Below are 22,481 nucleotides of genomic sequence, written 5' to 3'. Positions count from 1 at the left end.
TGATTGGTGCTGCGATCATTAAGATATCCATATTCATGCCGACACTGACGACGCGTAGTTTACTTCCGTACACAACATCGTTAGCCCCTAGAAACGGCGCGCCGCGATTTAGCGATTCATTTTAAGTGAACAGTAAATAGAAGAAACTTTGGTCAAAAACTTTTACAACGAAGTGGCGTGTCGATGCTGTATTCCTCACTGGAGACATGGTGACAAGTTGAAGACCTAGATTTCCCCACATTTTAGTGATATTACACGGTACAAATTGGGATGGCGAAGACAACGCACATCACGCAAGGAAGTTGGGTGAGTACATGTACATTGTACAGTGCAGGCCTGCATGAACAGTACATGTGTATTCCCGGTTGAATGTACATGTACAATGTACATGTCCGTGTACTGTGTGCTCATGTGTTGTCCTGTCCGTGTGGTTAAGACGCCACGGCATTATGTGGAGCGTGTGGTGTAGGACTTCACTGAGGATCAGCGTTCACCAAAATGGCGTGATTTACCAATTTAAGCGTGGTGTTGTAACTTGTAGAGTAGCAACACACGCTGACACAGCATTTTATTCCAGGATATTCGTGAATTTATTGATAATGCATTGTTTGAATGTCATCTGGTAAGCAAGACAAAGTATTTCGAATGGTTATTACATCTCCTGAAATATTTTGTAAATTGCTAAGAAATTTTAATTTTTTTCTGACTCTCTAACACGGTCGCAATGCATTGTTTGGGGTTATACTTTTTTGATTATTTGTTATGATTTGTTGGGCATAATCATAAGATCTGCACATTGCTCAACTGTGTTGTGGAAAATCTGTTCACTCCTGATATCATCAGTCGATCATGTTTTCTTTCAGAAACGTCAGTAACTGAGATTGCTTTGAAACAGGAAAAAGGATATTTTATCCAGAATCAACTGACAAAACGCGGCAATCAATTGAGAGCACACATACAGGATCATGCCTTACATACTTTTAATAATAATAATAATTTATTCAGGCATTCTTTCCTTTGTAGTGAAGAAAATTTGTACTAATTATGTGCAATATGACATTTGATATCTAGCTGTGTCTTTGTATTATATATTACGTTAAAACAGGATCTCTGCCAGTGATATTTATGTCTATATGACAAGTTGTGTTTGTAAAAAAAAAATCCTGTCTCAGGTGACCTGTGAAACATATGAAATCCGCCTAAGTTAATTGAACTAGAATTTTAAGCATTGAAATATTTACTTTACAGTTCCCCACCGGTTACTACGGTCACTTCAGGAGTAAATCCAGAAATGATTTTGTCAACGAGTACAGACAACAAGCAAAACCGTCTCCCCCAGAAAAATTCTGCAGAAAATTACAGGTATGTTTATAGTCCTTTTCTGGTTTTTTTTTCTTTCCAATTGGCTTTTTTGCCCCATTCAAGTTTTCATCTTTCTCTCTGAGGCTATTCAGGATCTGGGCATTCTTTCCACCTAACTTGCAACTCCCATTATATTTGGCCAGTGCAGTTTGTCTTATTGCATCACAAAATGACATGTAATGATGCTGTGTAAAAGTTTGTCAAATAACGTCACACTCTCAAACGTACATGTATCTGACCAAGCGAAAAGGATAAATTTACACTTTGGATTTAGAAAACTGTAAAGAGCTGGAAAACATGTTTTATATAAATTTTGTTGGCAATGAATTATGCAAGCAGATTAGATTAAACGATAGATATCTTGACAATTTTAACGTCATTAGCTTTAAAATGTCAATTCATGTAAGTACCTACTTTGTTAAGAATTGGACATAAGAAATGGTGGTCACATCATTGTGAGGAGATACTTATTGACATGAGACACACTCTTATTTCATGCTCTCGCAAAGCGCGAACAAGCCTCATTAGAAATTTTACAGCTTTGGGGCCATTCATCTCTACTTTTAGTCTAGAATCTACAAATTGTAGTCAACAATAGATTAAAAATCCTGTAATTTTTAAGTCCACGTACAACCTCTTTGAAATTGAAGGAGACCAGAAAGAAATTCATGCTCCCTGGATTTCTGATATTTGTTGAAATTTTGATTTCCGTCCACAGCAGTTTGTGTATATATACAAGTGTTTAAGTCACACCAAAGAGATAGTTTTGGTGTTTTGCATAAAGTGTACAATTGTCTTATATTCTGAGCAGCAAGTATTGATTTTCACTTATTGATCCATGTCACAGACATGTTCTCCTTTGTTGGTGCCATGTAGTTGTTAGGGACGCACAATAGAACATTATGGTGATCGACCACACATGAATACAAACTGTGTGCAAAAATTGATTGAATGAGAATGGTGTCAAATAAAAGAGCAGGCTCGATATTCTTCCATGATTTAAACACAAACACATTAGAGTGATGCCACTAGCTGGACCTTTTTCAACTTAATGGCCATTCCATCAACTAATCAGCTTCCTTTGGTTTGGAAATTTGTAATAGAACAAATGTACATTTTAGCTCCGAAATTCCTTTTTTTCACGAAAAATGAATCATCCCTTGTCCATATCAGAGTGCAATATTAACAAATGCTTCAAATTATCTGTAACCAGGGTCCTGGGGTCAATTGATTAGTCACAAGATCAGAGGGGGCATAGGGTGCGATGGGAACACATGGGAACACGAACCCTTTCAGAACGGAGCCTAAATAAATATTGACAAAGGCCCAGAGGGCTCCTATGTGTACCAAATGAACCAGCCAGCAAACAAACAGGTGCAGGCTCTCCTCTCCTGTGCTGTGGGGAAGCTGAAGTGATTTGCCATTTTCCAAGCTATTAAATGCCATGGATGCTAAGCCCTGAGAAAACAAATTCATGAATCAAATTACTGAAGCCACCCAGCTTTATTTTGTTTTGTTCACGGACGATTACCAAAACGTACTGGTCTCAGCTACTTCTCCTCTCAACCAGTAACTTGATTAGCCTCGTTCTACTTCCTGAGGTTATCAAGTTATCTACTGCTGTTGATCTGCTTTTGTTATCATTATTCCATTACTGAAAGACTTTTTAAACTAAAAAATAATCCCCAAGAATGATACAAACAATTAGAACCTCTTTTAATAGAACATTGATAAGATAGCAAACATTTCTGCTTGGTATTAAAATCACACATTTGAACTGTGTGCTTGTTTGATACGGATAACTGATTTTGGCATTACATGTACATGTAAGTATACAGTGACTGTTTCCATTATTTCTTTCTTTGTTATTTTCTTTAATCGCAGACACGTCCAACAGCTCACCAGTTTTCTCACCATGACAACCGCTTTTCATTTTTGAATACGGTCACCTCTTTCCAAGATGTAAGTTCCATGAGTGTCTTGTTGAGTTTCAACACGGCCGGTGCAATGAAATGGCTGTCAGCTGTCCGTCCGTGAGACTGCTCAGCCTATTAAAATGGACGGAGCTTCATGGGGGAGGATTGGAAGCATCGCAAAATTAGGGAGGAGTTTCATCTTCTGCTGCTTTGTGCATTGCATAATGACATTGATTATGAGACCATCATGTGCATCACATCTGTGATTCAAGCAAGAAATTAATTATGCAAATTTCGTTCTTGTTTTCCTGTCTTATTTAGGGTTTGGGCAAGAAAAAAGTTCATCACCAAAGAACCGGCAAGTTCCAGCCAGACTTCATAGCCTGGATACCACATGCAAAAGAAATCAAGGAAGGTGGCCCTGTCGTTTCTGTCTACAGAGAGACTTTCCGGAACTCCGAGGCCAACCGAGTTCCTCAGATCCTTGTTCCTGCCGTCACAAAACCCAAAAAGTGTCTCTCCGCATCTGCCCCGGCTTTCCTCCAAACGCCTTACTCAGACCCACCAGAGATGCTTCAGGAAAGATCGGTCACGACGTACCAGTTCACTCACCGGCATCAACAGCCCAATCCGAGAGTATACACAAACATGAACACAGGGGAAGTCGACGAGAGCCCCGTCCCATTACAGAAGTCAAACACCTACATCAACCCCAGAATAGAATCTATATATGACAGGCCCAAGTTGCAGGTATCCATGAGTCCACTCCGCAGGGCGCGAACTGGATCGGCCCCACTTTTCCGCGCAAGCGTCGCGGACTGTTTGAATTGGCACCGCCCCCAAACCGAAACAATGGAGTTGAATTTGGAGAGGCCCCGGCCGAAGACTGCCACTGGTGTATTCCCTGAAGTCAAGGGAGCAGAGACTAACTCAGCAAGTCAGGGACAGCTGAGCCAGCCGCTTCAGCCCAGGCCCCCACAGACAACGGCAAAAGGCACAGTGTGCCAGTCTACTGCTTGGGGTACGGAGAGTCGGCCTGAGCTAAATCAGTCCAGTACAGTCAGCATGAACGCCAGTATGGACACCAGACCGCTGGGTAATGCTTCCACAGTGAATGCAAGCTCTTCCTTCACACAATCTGCCCCAGTTGAAGCCCCTATGGCAGAATGAATCTAGTGGTTGGGTTTTAACACATGTAGTGTGCACTCATACATTCCGTACAAGTTCTAAAAAGGAAGCTCTTAAACGAGAAATCTTGCTGGTTGCATCAGTAGTGCTTTGGTTGAGTCCAATATAACTCCTCACAACTCCAAACTCTAATCTAAAGATGGACGTTACCACTTCTGGTAAATATACGGGCAGACAATTTTTGTCAGACATTAGACCTGGGAATATGCACAATTTCACAGATGCACCATGCACGGCCATATTTACTTGAATTCCCTTTCTTGTGGAAGGAAAGTTTGCCAGACAGAAGGCCAAAACTCCCCATCCCACGGGGGAGATAAGGGCTTGAATGAAAACATGTTTAGCAATTACAGTGAATGTAATCAAGTGTCAAGACATTTAATTTGGATTTGTTTAAGCGCAGATTTTACTTGACAACAGTGGTTGACTTGTGTTCCAAATTTAACTGAAATATTTTTTCATGTAGGTGTCTCCGTCCCTTGATAATTGGTACGGTCAAGGATTTTTCTAATCATATACATGTAATGACATTTGCAGATTGCCGCCTGGACTGTCACATCAGGCAATTTATATCAAGTTTTCAAAAGTAATCGATGTGTATCTAAGATGTTTCATAATGAATACCTATACATAAGATACTGAACACATGACATTACTACACATTCCTTTTATTTTTGGACAAAATGTGATGGAGACATTTTGAAAAACAATCGGCTTTATGTAAACCGATACTTTTTGCCCATATTTTGCTATCTACTGCACTCCTTATTTTTGAGTAATTTGCAGGAGTAAACAACAATTTGTAAATTGTAAATTTGTATTTTGGGTACTTGAAAATTTTTGTAAATAATGGCATTTTGTGTGAAGATTTTGCTAATAGTTACTTAAAATGCAGGAAAAAGTTTCTAATATGATATAGAATGGCTACATCCTATGATGAAAGGGAAACACAGCTATTTTGTAATACTTTCAAAATATGAACCACAGAAACTATCCAGTAAAATCACTGGGTGCAACGAGATTGTCTTTATCAACTTCATGTGTTTTGATACATTGTAGTTTGATAGAACCCACTGTGTTTACTATCAGTATTCAGCTGTTATGAACAGATATTGGTACAGATTGTGCGAACTGATGCACATCTAAGTGTTCAGCCCAGTATTTGAAATTTCCAGTAAAGAACAATTCTCATAGAATCAGGATTTGGCACAGGGAAAATTTAAATTATTAAATACTGTTAATGAGGCAGGGCTGTAATCAAGTTTGCGTCAAGTCCAGTTACAAGACCAGTCACAAGTTTACAACAATAAACATTGACAAGGAAATGCTTTTGTCTTCAATCATTTGAATACCTTGCTAGGCTTCAGACTGAAGGGCTTGCAATGGATTTCTGGAGATCTGTGAGGACAAGCAATGGACTCGACTGCAGCCCTACAACACACACTGTTACTCAGAATTCAGTGTGCAGTGTTATATTGTTAACCCAAGAAAAATCTTAGAAAGTTTTCATCTGTGAGCAGAAAGGACAACACCCAATTTCTGTTATCAACCATTGCCCTATGGGCATATTTTTAAATATGACGGAGCATAACACATTTAATCCAAAGGTATTGACATGTTTACTTCTCCTTTTACTACAGAGAATTGTCTCATTCTAGTCTGTGGAAAAACCACTCACACTCCGCAGTCGCACTTTGCAAGTAGTGGGCAACAGCAAATGTATAATGATACCTTATGTTCGAAGTTGCTTGTCCCTTCAACTGTGTAACATTTGCGCTGTCCAAAGTTACAATCATTGTAACTTAATTCGCTTGTAGCCGGGTTTGCTTTTATACATTTAAATTTTCAGATTTTTTATTTAAAAAAAAGCATTCCATTTTTCTATAAATTAATTCTAATTTTGTAAGGGTGTGTGCTTAAAAATAGAATGTAATTAAATTATGAGAGAAACAAGCTTTGAAATGTTCTCCTGTTCAAAAGTTCTTGCTCTAGTCACATTGATCTTGAAAATAATGACGTTAAAGGATCATCAGTTATAAACTTGCAGTTAAAAATGAAGTCCCAAATTTATCAGGAATTTGAATTTCAATTGAAATTCTTGGAGATACTTTAAGAATGTGGATAAAAGTACGAAAAGTTTTTTCTGATTTTTTTCCAGGGTAGGGGAAGTGAACCAATATTGAACTGGGTGCCCTACAGTGAGAGTACAGGAGATGAAACTAGCACTTCTGACGTGTACCTGAGGAAATAGCGTTTTGAAATTATAGGAAACGTCCGAGATCAGCAGGAAAGCTGCATTTCCTAGCGATATTTCATTTTTTTCGGCAGCAAGCTTTTTCAGTATAACAGTTTCAATGGCGGTGTTGTTGTCTACCCGTTGCATTCAAGACTGGGAAAGGGGGATTAAAATTTTACAGCGCGGCAGTACGACTTTTAACTGCAAGCTGACCCTTGCTGATGCTAACCTGCCATAATGCTTGCTGCGCGCCGCAGCCCTGCGGAAACTTTCTTGATTGATGGGTCAACACAGAATAATTGCAGTGGAGGTCAACGATGTTAGCAACAGAGTAAATAGAAAGAACACATATTATTAATTGCAATATCTATTGATGAACCATACCAAATATCTGTAAGAAATTTCTACTTCTTTTTAAGCCTAAAATTAAAAACAGTCATTTATCCTTTTCAGCAGAGAATGATATATAATATTGCCCTCCCGCAGGCTTACATAGACGACTGCCCCCTTTTTAAATAGTGGAACAGACCATAGCAACTGCTGCAAAGTGTTTCCAAGATGGCGGTGATATTGCAGCACAAGGCTGCACAGTCCATCAATCAACCGTCCTCTACTTTCTACAGCGGGGATAAAAATCCTGTAATAAATGCATTTGAGGAAGAGTATAAACTGTTCTTACAGTTTATGAGAAAGAAAGCCTCTGCAGCATACAAGAAGAAAGATGACGAGGCGTTTTCGCGAGGGTATGTTGGTTGTCCACTAGTCAGTCCGGTTCTCGGACATGCAACTGCCTGTGTGGTAGTCCCAAGGGCTAAATTATGCCTCACGTTAAGCTTAATTCCCAAGACATGCAGGTCACCACGGTCGCAAAGTTTTACTTATTTCACCCTCAGATGTTCATTTATTTATTCATTAATTTCAATATGTTATGTGATTTTTAAACCCTTTGTAAACCAGGGCCCCACAGTTCTTGGGGGTCGGCCTACCTAGTCAGGTAGTAGCCCTATCAGTTTTGGCAGGAAGTGTGTATGTGCCCTCTGAACCTGTGGCACTGATACCGGCAGTGCAGTGGACAACATGACTGTCACTGTGCCTCAAATAGACAGCTCCACTATTTAACCAGTTTCTTACCCTAAAAAGCTGCTGGGGACAGGTTTTTTATCCCCAAATTCTTCAACCTTGCAATTGCACTTTGACCCAACCAAGCACAATACGTTAATATGTCAACCGCGAAAGTAAAAAAAGAATTCTAAGACAAGTGTACAACGTCCTTCGTGGAACAAATAAGAAATTTGTGTGTGTGTTTATACGTCACCTGGCGTCAAGTGGTGAGTACAACTTGACTCGTAATAAGTACGTAAATGCACATGCACTTTACAGCCACATTACCTGCACTTTTCCTCTGGATTAAAAAAAGAGAGAGGAAGATAAAAGAAACAAGCTTTCCCCTTGTTGGGAACAAATTTACTATTTCCCTAGCTCTACTGAGCAGAGCATTAGGCCTAATACTCTTCCTTTTTTAATTTTGTTTTGGATCAGTACGACCAATCCAATACAAAATTTGAAAATGAGGACTAGGCTACTAACACTCCACCCAGTAGAGCTACTTTCTCCTACAATGGCACACTAGCAACTGATCATCAGTGCAGGCACCGGCATACTGTGGATGGTGCATTCCACCATGGTGTACGCTGTATCACTGTTGCAGCCTTGCACTGCATTGGTTAGGGCAGCTGACCACCAGTCCTGTACTTGCTTCATTGCCTGTTCCCTGCACATGTCATGCCCAGGGAGTCAAGTCGCCAGGTCATGTTACACACGCAAAGTGGCCCAAACACATTGATTTCACTTGATCTTTAAAATGTCCCACACCCTGTCGTGTTCAAGCCTTGCACGGTTGAGTTGTCTTAACAGATGACTGGGTAAACGGTTGAGTTGTCCCACCGGTCGAGTTGTCTCAAGGGTCGAGTTGTCCTGAGTCAAGTTGGTAAATGGTTGAGTTGTCTGACATTCCTTGGAATGGGCTACTGCCCTGTTGTTTTGGGAAAGAACTAAACAGTAAAGTGTTGACATGCACGATAAACGCTCGAATCCGTAACTCAAACAAGTCGGTCAAATTCAGGTGAAACGTCAAACCCTCCCAGACATTTGCAGGGCCTACCCCATGAGTAGAAGGCACTTGGAGTGTGCCTTAGTTTTTTAACATGCTCAACGTATCAACCATCCATTTTCATAGTTATACTGGTAACCCTAACCCACTAGGGCATTTGTACTCGGGCACATTCTCAATCCTCCTGAATCCTCCAATTGCCCAACTTCAAAACTTCATTCATCCTCAATCCTCCAAAATCCTTCAGCCTTTAAAACACTATTTTTCCTCAGTCTTCCAATATCTTCCATGCTTCAATCACCATTCATCCTAAATCCTTCAATGTTTGAGTCATCATTCATCTTGAATCTTCCAAAATTCTCCAAAACCACCTGGAGGATTTTGGAGGATTGAGGTGGGTTAGGGTTAATTAATGATTGACCATCACAGTAATAGCCTTTCACACGTCTGCATGATTGTAATCACAATTTACTCAGGGAATGCAGTTTTTATTAATGCAGCTGGTTTGTGAAAGAAATACACTGTATTATAAGCTTAATGAATGCTTCACATTTGTACAGTTGAAAGAATAACTCATTTGGTGAAAATGTAAGACTCCATTTACCTTCTCCTCCTTGAATTGAAGATTCCCTTGACCACGTCATGAAATCGGTTTTATCACTGCACTCATAAGCATTCTTCATTTACACTCTGTGGAGTTATGACTGTAGTTACTCAAAACAGACAGTTTTTACAGAAGGACCATACTTATCAGACAGTGATTGGCTATGGACAACATCAAAATATAGGAGGTCTTGTACTAATTCACTTTGCACTGTTTCAACAGCTTAGTATTTCTGGTTACATTACACTCTGCTTAATTATTCAGAGCTGATACCTTGTTCACCTTATGGAATTCTTATGAGGGGCGTCTTCCGACGACCTATTACCAGCAGAAGGTCATCCAGATGGGAGACTTCTTGGTTACAATCAAAGTGAGTTGGTAAACTTCCTGAGCAAAAGTTGTATCGTTAAATTCCCAGGTCTGAACATAGCCTGTAAACCTTGCTCAAAGCTCACTTGATGTGGCGTCATTTCGGAGTCTTCTCTTCTAGGGAAATGACGGACAAAGCTGTTTTTTCAAATTGCGAATCATTTTATAGTAATGTAACTCATAAAAAGTTGTTGTATGCTGTCTGTATGGATATGGCTACAGCCTGTAATTTATAGGTTAAAAAATTTGTGTCTCAAGATGTTTGTTGCAAGATTCAATTGTCTTGGAAAAATTGTCTTGGAAATTATTTGTCCCCTGTCTTAGGAGTACAACTTGGCTGTGTGGCAGTGCTACGGGCGTTACTTGGACCAGTTTGGTGATCAGCACATAGAAGACATTGTCGACATCAACACAGTGAAGGAGATCTTTTTCCCAGATGGTCTTGAAACAGACAATGCTAGTCTCACAGTAAGTTCCTGAAACCTTGAGGCAGGAACACCGCTGGGTGCTATTTCTTGCATTCTAAAGTAAAGTCAAGGCTGTCACGAGCCAATATGGCCCATCGGAGCCGAAATTATCTTCAGTTTCAGAAGCATAAACAACTGAGATAACTCTTATTAATTTCCCCTGATGGGATGCAAGTTTGTTACAGGTTACTCCCCAGCCAGTGCCGTTACCTGTTTACATGCTTCTGTAGATGGGACCAACTGCTTGGTTTGAACCCCAGACTCTCTGATGATGAAACATGAACCTTGATCACATATATCTAATTTCCTGCATTCAAGGGCTTTATTACCTCATTCAGGCCTGCCTCTGTTAGGCAGGATCATTCTTGTCGCACGGTCACAGGTGTCCACTGCTTTTTTTTTTTCCTCTCCAGTTTCGGGCGTTGTACGGCAAGAGCATCTGCAACTATCAGCTGGTGTTGCTGACCGACCCCAAGCTACAGAACACTCAGTCGGTCAGCTTGTGCCTCAAGATTCTGGCCTTCCTCAGGCTCATCACCCAGGTGGTACTGCCGAGGGAACCTCTGTGCTGGCTGGTCTTCAATGGTAGGTGGCTCAAAAAAAATCAGGCGGAAATTGTGCACTCAGTGCTCTGAAAGGATGACTGCCTTAGCTCAGAAATCCATCGTAATTTTCTAAAACTGTTATCTTTGGCTGTGCCTTAAACAGAGCAGCATTTTTCCATTTACCACCATCTTCCCCTTTTTCTGCACCATAAAGGAAAAACTCAAATTAGAAGTTCAGAATTCTTTTTCTTTCTATGTCAAAGATTCTAACTTGAAGCCAGTAGTGTGTAATTGCTATGATTCACATTTCAAGAAGTTTTCCATGTCTTCTCTGCAGGAACAATTCATATCTACAGTGTGTCAAGGCATTTGATGACTCTTGGCCACTCAGCAAAGGTATCGTATTTTCAGTTTCTCTTAAATAATTGCCCCTGAACCCACAAACTACAATAAACCCACACAGTAATTTAAACCTGCCATATATTGTTGGATTTTACAAGGTTTTATGGTTCTGCATAGTTCCGAGGCCAATGTTTGACCAATACATAACTTATTGCAACAAAGTCCCTTGTGACATGTTGCATTCGGCTGTGTTCTTCCTTCAGCCAAGCTGACTTTTGTTGCATATAGCAGGATGAATAGGACAGCCTTGGTGCAAGTTCTGTCGGGGATTTCACTGTGGATCTGTAATGTGTGGTCACAGAAAAAAAATGGTATTAAAAAGCATGTTTCCCCCTGTTAAAGTTTGGCAGATCAACCACTGGTGCTCAAGTATTCTGTTCATATGCTGAAAAGGTGGAGGCCTTGACATTTTGATCCTGGGGGAATCTTTTCCGAGGCAAAATGTTGCAATTTTGATAATACTTTCTCGTTGTTCAGGCTGTAAGGAAATTTCTTTGAGGTACGCCCTGTTAACTTTTGGGCTGGGAGAAAGTAAAGAGTCTGTTCTCAGTGCCGTGAATGAGGCGATGACACCAGGGTTTTTCTACACCCTCACAGGTGTTGGAGTTCCTTCTGTGGGCTTGCATGTGTATGGAGCATTCTGTGCCCCTCCTGTCCGTCCGTTATCTGTCGTGGAGGACCACGCTCTACACGGCGGTGTGTCAGTGTTACTATGACTGCAAGGCTTCCCAGCATGCCGAGGTAAACGTGAAGCACACTTTTCCATTGTAAACGTGATTAAATCAAGTGTCAAGAGTTGAGTTAAGAGCCTTGCTCAGGGTAAATACATATACCAGAGTACAGTCAGCAAAAACACACCAATAAACTATTTGGAAAGTTGGTACTTGCAAAACAAATTGACGCTCCTGTTTCTCAAGGTGAGTTGAGGGGAAAGGTTTTAGCAGACACTGGGCCGTTTGTTTACTTATCAGTGATTACAAAGACTTGGGGTAAAACACTATGGAAAAGAATGAGAAAACTGATGCGTTTTAATTGAGTACCAGTGTAATTACATTGACCGGTGGATTCGGTCGCATTTTTTCTTTATACGGACCTTTAGTAGGCACTTGACAGTGGTTTAGTTTGTGGAATGTGCCGCTTTTTACTCTCATGCTGTAGAGTTTTGCGCGCCGTGCTTTGAGCAGAGTCAATGAGCTGAGTCAGCTGGAGAAGATCAGCTCGGCGCCACCGAGCAGCGAGATTGAAATCGTCTTCAGGCAGGCTGCCGTCAAGGTGTGTATTGTGCCGAGTGGGGGGTCTCAACCTACAAACTGAACCAACAGGAAGAGCTGTAATTCAGTCATGATCAAGGCTGCTCAATCACAGAAAGGGAATGAAAATAACATTCACAAAAGTGAGAAGTAGCGTACTACTTAGTTTTGTTCGTCTCTAATGTGCTGATATTTTTCATGTGGAAATGAAGAGAAATTTTTTCTTGACACTTTTTCCCTTAAAAGTGCAAAAGGCTTTTGCTTTTGTGGGTTGTTATATCCTAATTCAAATAGGTTTGCAGGGTTGAACTTTACAATTTCTTTGTAGTGCTCTTAATGTGATAATTTTGTCTCTTATCTGATGCATAAGCTGGGTATCATGGTCTACAAGCGTGCTGTTTTTGACACAAGGAAGAAACCCAAAGGCCTCCTGCGTCCCAAAACAAGGAGCAACTTGAAAGATGCACAGTCGGTAAGGTCTGAGATAAATAAGAGACCTCAGTCGTCATGGCACATGCTGAATAGATTTCAGACAGACTTTACAATCGTGTATTGTCCACAGATCTGTCTCCTGTGGTATCACAAATGATACCGTGTGCCACCTCCTTCCAAGATAATGTGAAGCATGAAAATGATGATCCGTAAAGTTACATTCTTGAGCAAGTATGAGCAAAACTGTTCTTGGTCACATCTTGAGGAATTTTCATCAAGCCCACTGGTTTAGGCTGAAACATTTGCATAATGCTATCTGATTTTGATTGAGAAAATTTCAAAAGGCTTGTTAGGTGTGGCTCAAACCCAGGTTATCAAGGTAACTGGTCTAGATGGATTAATCATTCAACCAAAGATTTTCTGTCAATCAAAAATGTTAAATAGACATGTCAATTAATGGTTGAATTTATGACCGAATAGTTCTTGGTTTATTTTGGTACCCTATAAACAGCTGCTTTGCAATATAAGCTGAAGTTACCAGAAATTCACTTTCAATTGTTGCAACAAGCCTGAATACATTTAATTACTGAATTTAAAGTGCATTTTGATCAGCATGTTTTTGTTTGTTTGATTTTCCTTCATTTGTTGCTGTGGAGTGTTGAGAAATCAAAATCATGTCTCCGTCACCTTCAAGCAAAGCATGCACTCTTGTTCACACTTCAAATTAACTTAAATTTAGATTTCTAATACACTGGAAGGAAATGTTGACCATTGGTGTGTGACCTCAGTAAAAAAAAAGTCTTTTGCACATAAATATTTGGTGTTTTTATACAATTTATACTAAATTAAATCTCATATTGAATTAGTGGTTTCTGAAGCTTCTGGTTCATCTCATTTTTATCTTTTATCCGCAAGTCAAAAAAAGATTCCATCCAGCAAGAGAAATTCTGTCTTTGTTACAGACACTGCTTTTCTGACAATTATCTGAAAACGATTTCAGTGTGCCTGTCATCCTTCCACCAGTCACCGATTCTATCCACATTCCCCGTGGCCAGTCACTGCTTTGATCACTGTTTCTGTGCATTTGACGGCCATCACAGTGAAGTCATCACACGTTCCAGCTTAAGATTCGTACTTCAGTTTGGAATTGACCCAGAGTCTTACTTTTCCTTATGTCAGTGTTGGATAACCCGCTGGAGATTCTAGAGTCCAAGACTTTCTATTTGAATGCTGCATGATCAAAATAAATACCCTGAAGTAGTCTTTCTTTAAAATAATTTGTCTGACACCTGTGTTAATAACCAAAAGAATATTAAGTTATACGGGGGAAAGTGTGACACATGTCTGTGGCATATCTGCATGTGTTTTGTCTTCTGAGCTTTCTACCTTGGTTGTATTCACTACACACTGTTGTCAGAGTCCTTGCACCTGTTTCCAAATAATGGAGTGATCAGACCATACCCCATTCTCACCACCCTCCAAAACTTACCCCTACTAACAAAAACAGGAACACACCTTTTAAAAAAGACATCCTCGTGCTGTGTGTGCCCTCACAACATTGTAACAAGTTTTGAAATTAAAAAATGGAGAAAACTTATAAGCCCTAATTTTTGACAATCTCGGACCACATGCAAACTTGGGCAGCCTACGGAGAGCCGCACGGTCACCATTGTAGCTAGTGACGGCCGCCTGATCTGGCACAAAACGTCCAAACAGAGACTCGATGATCTCGTGAAAAAACAAGGAAGTGTGAGTAGTCCTCCCCCCCCTCTCTAGCTGACCTTTCTCGACCTTCTCCCTCTCTCTCTGACCTTTGAGACACTCTGCGGTATCGAACCCTCCCAGATATGAGCTCCAGTAGCCATCTTAGGTTGTCTCCTGAAGTTCTAGCCTGGATATGTTACAACCCTCCTCTGTATTCCAAAGACTCCTTACCAGTTCGTTTACTGCATTCCTTTGATTGTCATTTTAAGTCACTTGATAGCAGCCAGTGCTCCCTTGTAAGTTTAGAATGTTCCAAGCGATAACCCATTAGGTTTTCAATGTAAATTTCACTGACTGTGGTAACTTCAGATTTCTGACCCTTTTAGCCTGATTTACATAGACCAAATAGAAGAAGTAACATTGTACCTTCCTCCATGTTACTTTGATGAAATGTTTGACACAGGTCTAAAGAAAGTGTTCAGGTTTTCCTGTTATTGAGTCTCAATTGGGAAAAAATTAAGAGAACTTCATTTTTTATTCATTTCTCTCGATTAGCCAACTGGCATTCTAAGTAATATTATAGATTTTATGTTAACAGCTTTTGATTTAGTAGTTGGGGAATCTTTCGTTCCCCATCATTTGCATAAGATTATGAGAATTTTGCATGCATGCAGTGTGCAGCATGTTAGAGCTCGTGCATGTTTTGATACTGCTTACCTGCAAGTTCCAACTGGATTCAGCCTCCCTCTTTGCCAGCAAAATTCATGAGCAGAGCATCTGATTTTTTTCTGTCTGTTTTAGCTGCCGTGGCCCCGCACAGCTGTGGAGAGACTCCTTGCCGACATGTTCGAGGGCAGCGCCGCCCAGTTCCTGGCTATCCTGGAGACCCTGGCTGACAGCACCCGCCGGACTCTGCTGACCAGCCCCGCTGCCCCGGACACCGAGGATCACATACTGGACACCTACTCGGAGCTGTTCTTTGCTGGCATGGAGATCATTGGAGGTACTGCGGAATGCCGGGGCTTCTAAGTCCAATGCAGAATCTTGTGGTTAAATCTGCGGATTTTTGTCGTAACTGGACTCATCGAATTGGTGTCCTTGGGCAAGAAACTCTGTGATGGCTAATTGTTTCTGCCCACTCAGGATTAATCAGGCACTTGATAATAGAGATGGTAATTGTGCTTGAGTCATTTTACACCAACTGAACATGGCAAAGCTAAGCCATATACTCCCCATGAAGCCAAAATAGTCTTAGGAAGGTTCTTCTAGGCATGATGAGCAGGGGTAATTACGTAGAGCCTTGAATGCCAAAACTGGTGAATATAAGTAAATAACTAAATACACACCTTCTTATAAGAAAGATATCATTGATTTGTGGAACAGTACACAAATAGGGGTCCGTAAGTTGATGCTAGCTTAATGTAAATCCAGTTCAACATTTTGCTGTTCCGCGCAACATTGATAGAAGCTAATATAGAAAAAACCTGTCACTGATAACTAGGAGGGGCAGGCCACAGCCCCCGAGGCCCCCACTCGGCCACTGACGTCAGCCTGGCGGGAGTGACCCAGGACAAATGCCTGATGGACTTGGCCGCACGGTCACAGGACGGCATACCCATCAGCGCAGTGGTCAAGTTTATCAAGTGGGCCTACAACTTTGAGCAGTGGGAGGTGTACGAGAGCTTGGTCATCGCAGTGCTGGAGTACCTCAAAGTGAGCTTTTATGAAAATGTTTGCTCATTTATTTCCACATATTAAGGATTTGTTTTAGAGGCCCTTTTTATTAGCAATGTCTGACAGTAACCATTGGTTTTCTAATGTAATTTGCAGACTCAAATTAGAGATTCATTAGAGATTCACAAAATTGTAAAATTAGGTTCAGAGTCCACAGGTTTGTTTTTTAATAAAGATATGACTCGGGCTCGGCTTGGCTATCTTGAATTTAAAATTAGGCTGGGAGTGGAGTCGTGTTGCAAGATTTCACCAAAAACATTCTAACCACTGTTGTGAAAGAACCAAAAGATCAGCTCTACACTCCTAATTAGTTTGAAAATGCTAAGAATACCTGCCATATAAACAGAGGAGCGGAGTTCAACAGTTTCAAAGAAACTTGCCCCACCTGTCCAATTTCTTGCATAACTCTGACCCCCACAAACTGACTACAACCCAATCCATGATGTCACAAGTAATAAGAATAATAATTGCTTTATGTACAGATGGTAGCCATGTCATCTAAAAACCAGATGATTTTCAATGGGTCATCCAACAATATTAAAAATAGTCAAAAAGTTATATTAAAATATACAGCACATTAACTGTAGAAATATTCCAATATACTAGCACCATTAAGGAAATCAATATAAAAAAATTACACACATGGACTATTAAAAACATCGTAATGTGTATCACAATGTAATATAGAAGGACCATATAATTAAAAACAAATAGAATTAGTGGTGATTAACAGAACCAAGGGAATGTGGAACCCCCCCCCAGTTCTAACAAACCCTGCTGCCAACACTCATGGAAAACCAACCTCAGTAATGTATTCAAGATTTTAAAAGTACGTATGCATATGAACAGGTGTATCCATCTAAAGAAAAGTGTTTCAGTATTTTCAGGATCAGACAGGCCAGCCTCAAAGTTCAAAGAAAGTGTCAGTAGTTGTATGGTTTTAGATTTGAGAGCTTTTAAGATGTTTCTCAACAGAAATGTGAGATAAGGTTGAAAAGAAGTGCTTACAAAAACTTCTTTCATCTCCCGATGCAGAATCAGAACGATCAACGCTACACCCCAGAGATCAAAAGTCTGGAGATACTTCAGGCCATGGATCCCTTGAACCCAAGCAGGAAGTCCAAAAAGCCTTACTCCCACACCGACGACAGCAGTATAGCTGACGGGCCCGCCCAGTCACATACACGCTCACAGAGTACGTATTTGCTCCTCACCGGGCAAAGTCATCAAGTGGTGTACCAAATGTTCATCGCTCGGAGGGGCCCCTTGTTTATAGCCAAATGTGTTTAGCCCGCATTTTATCTGTTTGACTGTTTTGATTTCCAGCTCCCCAGCCACGATCTACATTACCACTGAATGATGACATGGTTCAACTTGCTGAAGTCTTGTACTCCTGCGTCAAGGATCCCATGGCAGTATGTGCTTAATAAAACCAGCTTCTTTATTTCTAAAACTTAGCCCAGTCCAATCTATATTCGTATATCTATATCCTCATTTCTCCTGGAGTCTTTATTGTTGAACGTTCGTTGTAATATAAAGTTCAGTTGGAAGCAGTTTGACGTTCAGTGCACTGGACTTGAGTAGAATTGAGTAGATCAGAAATAAACCAGTTCTCGATTCTGAAGTCCTTTTTACTCAAATGAGGAAGTAGAGTAAAGCCATCATGAAAAGTCAGTGGCAAAACTGAATGACAAACAGGTGTGTCTGTCCCAACCGACAATGCCTCCAGTGTGGATGTTGCTCTGTTCATTAATTCAGGAGTCTGTGGACAGGGATATGGTGGTCGACGCCACCTTGTTCCTGTGGAATCGCTGTAAGTCTGTCTTCCAGAAGGTCCAGACGGGGGCATCTGATAGCGGGAAATACCTGCAGAAAATTGACCAGCCAAACAAGGTAAGATGTGAACCAAGTGCCAAAATTGGAGCGTCAGTACGCTGTTGTATGGAGTACTGTTTTCTTTGAGTACTTCACTCCAAAACATTCTGAATCCAGCGCCCAAAAGTCAATAGATTTGGGACCCAATCACCGTTCAATGTTTTCCATAGACAGGTCTAGATGTCACATTTTTTGTGGAGTGCTGTGTGCCATGGTTTTGTACCTTACATTTTGTTAAAAATCCTTTTAAAATGGGAGCATTTTTGCCTAAGCTAGATTTAACCATCCTGCTTAGATTGCTAACATGAGCATACACTTATTTCAATGTGATAAAGTTGCTGTTGACTCAATATTTGTTGCCAACTTGTGCTAAGCTTCAGTTTTGCACATATCCCAAATTAGACCACAGGCCAATTTTTTAGAGCTGCTAATCAGGACATATTGGTTACACCCATGTCAGAATTGCTCGGCTACGGCTTCATATTGCACATGACTCTATGGGGGCTACAGCCACTACCATAGACTTCTGTGTAATTTCAAGCTGCAGCCCAGTGATTCAGAAATGGCCTTAGGAAATTTATGTGCTAAGCAAAAACCAACCGAGAACCAGTCACTCTAGAGGTACAATGCATGACATTTGGCTGGTAACCCAGTTTGCTGAACTTTAGATTTTCTGTGATTGAAAAGTTTCTGTGATACAGGCCACATCCTAATCATTTGGCTTCGGCTTGAAGTTACACAAGACTCCGTAAAATCCTGCATAATTTCGAGCCGCTGTTGATTCAGACTTGCCCCAAGTGTTGTATAAAATTGTCCCCCTGATAGTATTCCCAGCAGAACTTCTTGAGCATTCTCAAGAAGCTTAGCTTGGTTTTTCTTTTTTTCACACATCGCAGTGGGTTCACATCCTAAGTATCGTCCACGAGGTCATGTACTGGTGCGGGATCAGCACCATGGACTCTGGAGTGACAGCCGAGGTGGCCATCCGCCTGGCCCTCGTCCTGGAAAATAACGCCGCCAATGAGTCTGACGCAGGTAATGCAACTGATTAAGAAAGGAGGAAAATCTCCATGCAGTAATCTCTCTTCTTTTTTTTTTTAGGGGAAGCTTCGGTAAAAAGGTTCCCTTGTGAGTCTCTCCATGGATCCAAGGTCACTTTTTAAGAATAGAGCAGCTTGAAAAGGCTGCAGTCAAGCGTTGACACTGCAGTATCTTAAAATTGATATATATGCATGATTTAACGGGAGACAATCTTCCTTCTGTTAGTCCTCTACTTACAAAATAATTTTTGCCAAAAGTGTTGCTGTGATCAAGCGTTCTCCATTTCACCAGGATTCCTTTTTTCAAACTCACAACTTTGTGGCATTGCAATGAGACAGGCAAGGTGAAAGCTAAGACAGCAGCTGTGGAGACAGGCTCTGGAGGCAGGCAGTCCCGAGATGTAGATGATCAGTCCATCTCTACACTCCAGAAAGGTACTCACTGATTGAAAACTCCACGATTAGAGGCTTACCAAGGCCCAAAGAGTTTGTGATCTTGCAGCAAAGCCCATGCAGGCGTGAAAAGCCCTCGTGGTAGAGGAAGTTGTACACCTCAAAGCCCCCTGCTTCAGGATGAGTGAGCAGAGTAAGGATTTCTGGACAGAAGGCAAAAGTAGTCCTCATGCAGAGTCCGAGGTAGTTTTACGGCATCTGAACATACCAGTGGCTCAGCTGTTTGCCTAGTGGTCAAAAATTATGCTGGGGAAATTAGTAATCATTTTATCTTTGACTGCATGTTTTTCATAACACTTAAGGAATATTAACATTGAGCCATTAGAAATTTTAAAGGGTAAGGTCATTTTAGAACGTAGTAGGCCTGTGAGTTGCCATATGGCGGCACCAAAAGGGCAGACCTCATATGCTTGCAATGCTGTGACATTCAGACACTCTTCATTTTGTGCATAGGCCAGTGGAGTACTGAGCTGGCTCATGGCTTACTTTATCATTAACCAAAATGTGAGTCACTTACGGTTGCACTGTTTTCTACTGTTCTCGTGTCTGACACCCAGATGCTACTCCTGTCCCCAAGTCCCCCGCCAGGCCAACAGGCGAGGCAGGGAGGGACACCACCACGGCCCAGGGCGGCCGGGCCAGCACCTCCCAGTACACCTCCTCCATCCTGCTGCAGCTGGGCGCGCAGGAGCAGCTGCTGGCCGCCCGGGAGATCCTGGAGAGGGCACTGCAGGGGATGTCCAAGGCGCGACAGATCGTGGCGCTGACGGACGGCAAGTCTATTGCCGACGTCAGCTGGGTCAAGGTAAAGTGGCTAAATGGGAACTGTGTATACGAGTCACAAATCAGCAGAGCCGCTTTCAAATAACAGGCCTTTAAAAAATCTTCAGTGATGGAAATCTCTGCAAACCGTCTCAACATTTTTCCACCTGTGCAATTATCATTTTATCAGAACACCAAAATGAGTGATAAATCAACACAAAGAGCCAAACTCTTATTGAAAAAAAATTACCTGATGACTCATTTTAACAGGATAGGTCATAAACATGGTCGAGTGTCGGGGATCAAATAAAGCTTGCTTAGCGGAAAAATTCATGTTTAGCAAAAACAGGTTACCAGCCAAAAAGCCATAGCACGCTTGTTGGTTGTGAGTGTCCTGCTAATTTTTGCTCTGTACAAAAATGTGCTCAGTAAGATTTTTCTGCTAAGCAGCCATATGAAATTGGGTCCTTGGAATTATGTATGTCGCTAGGCATTTGAAATCTGAAGAGTGTTTAGATGCCAGGGGCTAATCTCAAAGACCTACTCACCACAGATATTAGCTTAGCACAGAAAATAGTTCCTTAGTAGTCAGAAGTGGTTCGTGGTTTTCTAATCATTATTTTGATGGGGAGACTTTGAAGTATGTTTTTTACACAAAAACAATCCATGCCCACAATGCGTGCGCCATAGCCCATTTCGATTCCCACTATTGGCTGTACAATGGTAGGCCTAATAACGTGCGTATAGGGGGCAAAAAAACGGGTATCTGGCAATGTTTTTGCGTATCGGCAACGATCCGGAATAGAATCACGCATATCGGACCGATCGCAAGTTTGTACGTGGGAAGAACCCTGCCGTATTATTAATGTCAACATCATGCTAACAGGCATTCCGAAGCTTTTACACAAATTTCTCCTAGTTCCGCGGTGCTCATTGCCACTGCTTGTTTCTCCAACAGGACAATGCATCCGGTAAGACAAGCAAGACCACCATTGTCCTGGACGCCGCGGACAAGGACACCACCACGGAGAAGGCCGAGGACAACCCTGATGGGGTGCACAACACCATCATGGACCTTCACCTGGAGCTGCTGTACATGTACCACCGGGTCTGTCTCAAGTTGGCCCGCACCGTCAGCGGCGGCTGGGGAGAGGGCGGCAGTGGGGGGACCAAGGCCAAGGCGGGGTCTGGGAAGGGGCAGAAGAGCCGGGCAGCCCCGGAGCAGAGACTGGTGAGACTTGGTGTTTGTGTAGACTCAATTGAGGAGACGCTTTCTCTGGTATTGCACCGCTACTCTCGGTGCGTTCTGCGACTTGAATTGCGCCTGCATTTTGGCAAGACACAAAAGCGGTCAAAGAGGTGTGCACTCAGCACACTCACCACTTGTGCCGAGGGTGGTGCCACTCGGTAATGGCTCATCATTCAGGTCACCACAACATAGTCTGTTGGTTTTGAGTCTTTTTGATCGGGGGCAACTTTCATCATGTTAAAGTGGCTCAGAGAACAGCTGTTCTAACTTGAGCAGAAAAAAACTGTTCTCACATTAGGAGTATGTTATGGCACGGACATGCTAATGCTTGCTGATGGCAAGATTTCAATATTTGCATGATGGGAGAAGTAACTCTAGTAATGTCGCAGTTGCACCATTTTATAAATCTCTGCTTTGCTATTGGCCCATTAAATGTTGGCTTTTGAATATTTATGTTGCCAAGGGGCAAGTTCTTTTATTTATTAGCTGGGTGTATGACATTACAGAGTATTATCGGGGAAAATAAAATAGCACCTCAGTAGATGAAGCTTTTTGGAATTGAAGACAACCCTCCAAACTTTCAAAAAACATATTTTTGGCCACAACTCAGATCCAGAGAGCAGATGGGCACGTTGTCCACATTGAGACAGCCGATGAGCTACTGAGCAGCTGTGGAAAGAACCCGATATCCAGGGCTCTCTTTCTCATGCAGAGGGCCCTGCTGATGTCCAAGTCTGGTGTCCCGACTCAGGAGCAAGCTGGACTCTTAAAGGTTAGCCTTAA

General features: G+C 41.6%; 2 protein-coding genes across 4 annotated transcripts in view; both read left to right on the top strand.

The window, feature by feature from the left end:
• Positions 1-67: 67 nt before the first annotated feature.
• LOC110983705 (uncharacterized) lies at positions 68-6,428 on the top strand. The gene is made up of 4 exons (XM_022243181.2): positions 68-306; positions 1,249-1,362; positions 3,247-3,324; positions 3,600-6,428. Exons 1-4 carry the CDS (start codon positions 271-273, stop codon positions 4,446-4,448), a joined length of 1,077 nt encoding a protein of 358 aa, XP_022098873.1. The 5' UTR covers positions 68-270; the 3' UTR covers positions 4,449-6,428.
• Positions 6,429-7,234: 806 nt separating this feature from the next.
• The window catches only part of LOC110983693 (cilia- and flagella-associated protein 54-like), a 43,251-nt gene continuing 28,004 nt past the window's right edge, over positions 7,235-22,481 (top strand). For 2 of the 3 annotated variants that reach the window (XM_087135824.1, XM_022243162.2), the window contains exons 1-19: positions 7,235-7,445; positions 9,681-9,786; positions 10,110-10,253; positions 10,666-10,837; positions 11,135-11,193; positions 11,797-11,940; positions 12,358-12,471; positions 12,820-12,921; positions 14,526-14,630; positions 15,387-15,588; positions 16,087-16,298; positions 17,355-17,514; positions 17,646-17,734; positions 18,078-18,212; positions 19,091-19,229; positions 19,574-19,669; positions 20,245-20,492; positions 21,408-21,680; positions 22,309-22,470. In XM_087135824.1, the coding sequence (XP_086991950.1) occupies positions 7,261-7,445; positions 9,681-9,786; positions 10,110-10,253; positions 10,666-10,837; positions 11,135-11,193; positions 11,797-11,940; positions 12,358-12,471; positions 12,820-12,921; positions 14,526-14,630; positions 15,387-15,588; positions 16,087-16,298; positions 17,355-17,514; positions 17,646-17,734; positions 18,078-18,212; positions 19,091-19,229; positions 19,574-19,669; positions 20,245-20,492; positions 21,408-21,680; positions 22,309-22,470 (2,847 nt within the window). In that variant the 5' untranslated portion in view covers positions 7,235-7,260. The remainder of the gene's footprint in view (positions 7,446-9,680; positions 9,787-10,109; positions 10,254-10,665; positions 10,838-11,134; positions 11,194-11,796; positions 11,941-12,357; positions 12,472-12,819; positions 12,922-14,525; positions 14,631-15,386; positions 15,589-16,086; positions 16,299-17,354; positions 17,515-17,645; positions 17,735-18,077; positions 18,213-19,090; positions 19,230-19,573; positions 19,670-20,244; positions 20,493-21,407; positions 21,681-22,308; positions 22,471-22,481) is intronic. The other variant, XM_087135823.1, reaches the window with a different exon arrangement.

The sequence above is a fragment of the Acanthaster planci genome, linkage group LG04 (genome assembly GCF_054643075.1).
Source record: "Acanthaster planci isolate LZ-2023a linkage group LG04, COTS_SCS, whole genome shotgun sequence".
Lineage (NCBI taxonomy): Eukaryota > Metazoa > Echinodermata > Asteroidea > Valvatida > Acanthasteridae > Acanthaster > Acanthaster planci.
Note: the sequence above shows the minus strand (reverse complement) of the source record. Positions and strands in the feature narration are given on the sequence as shown.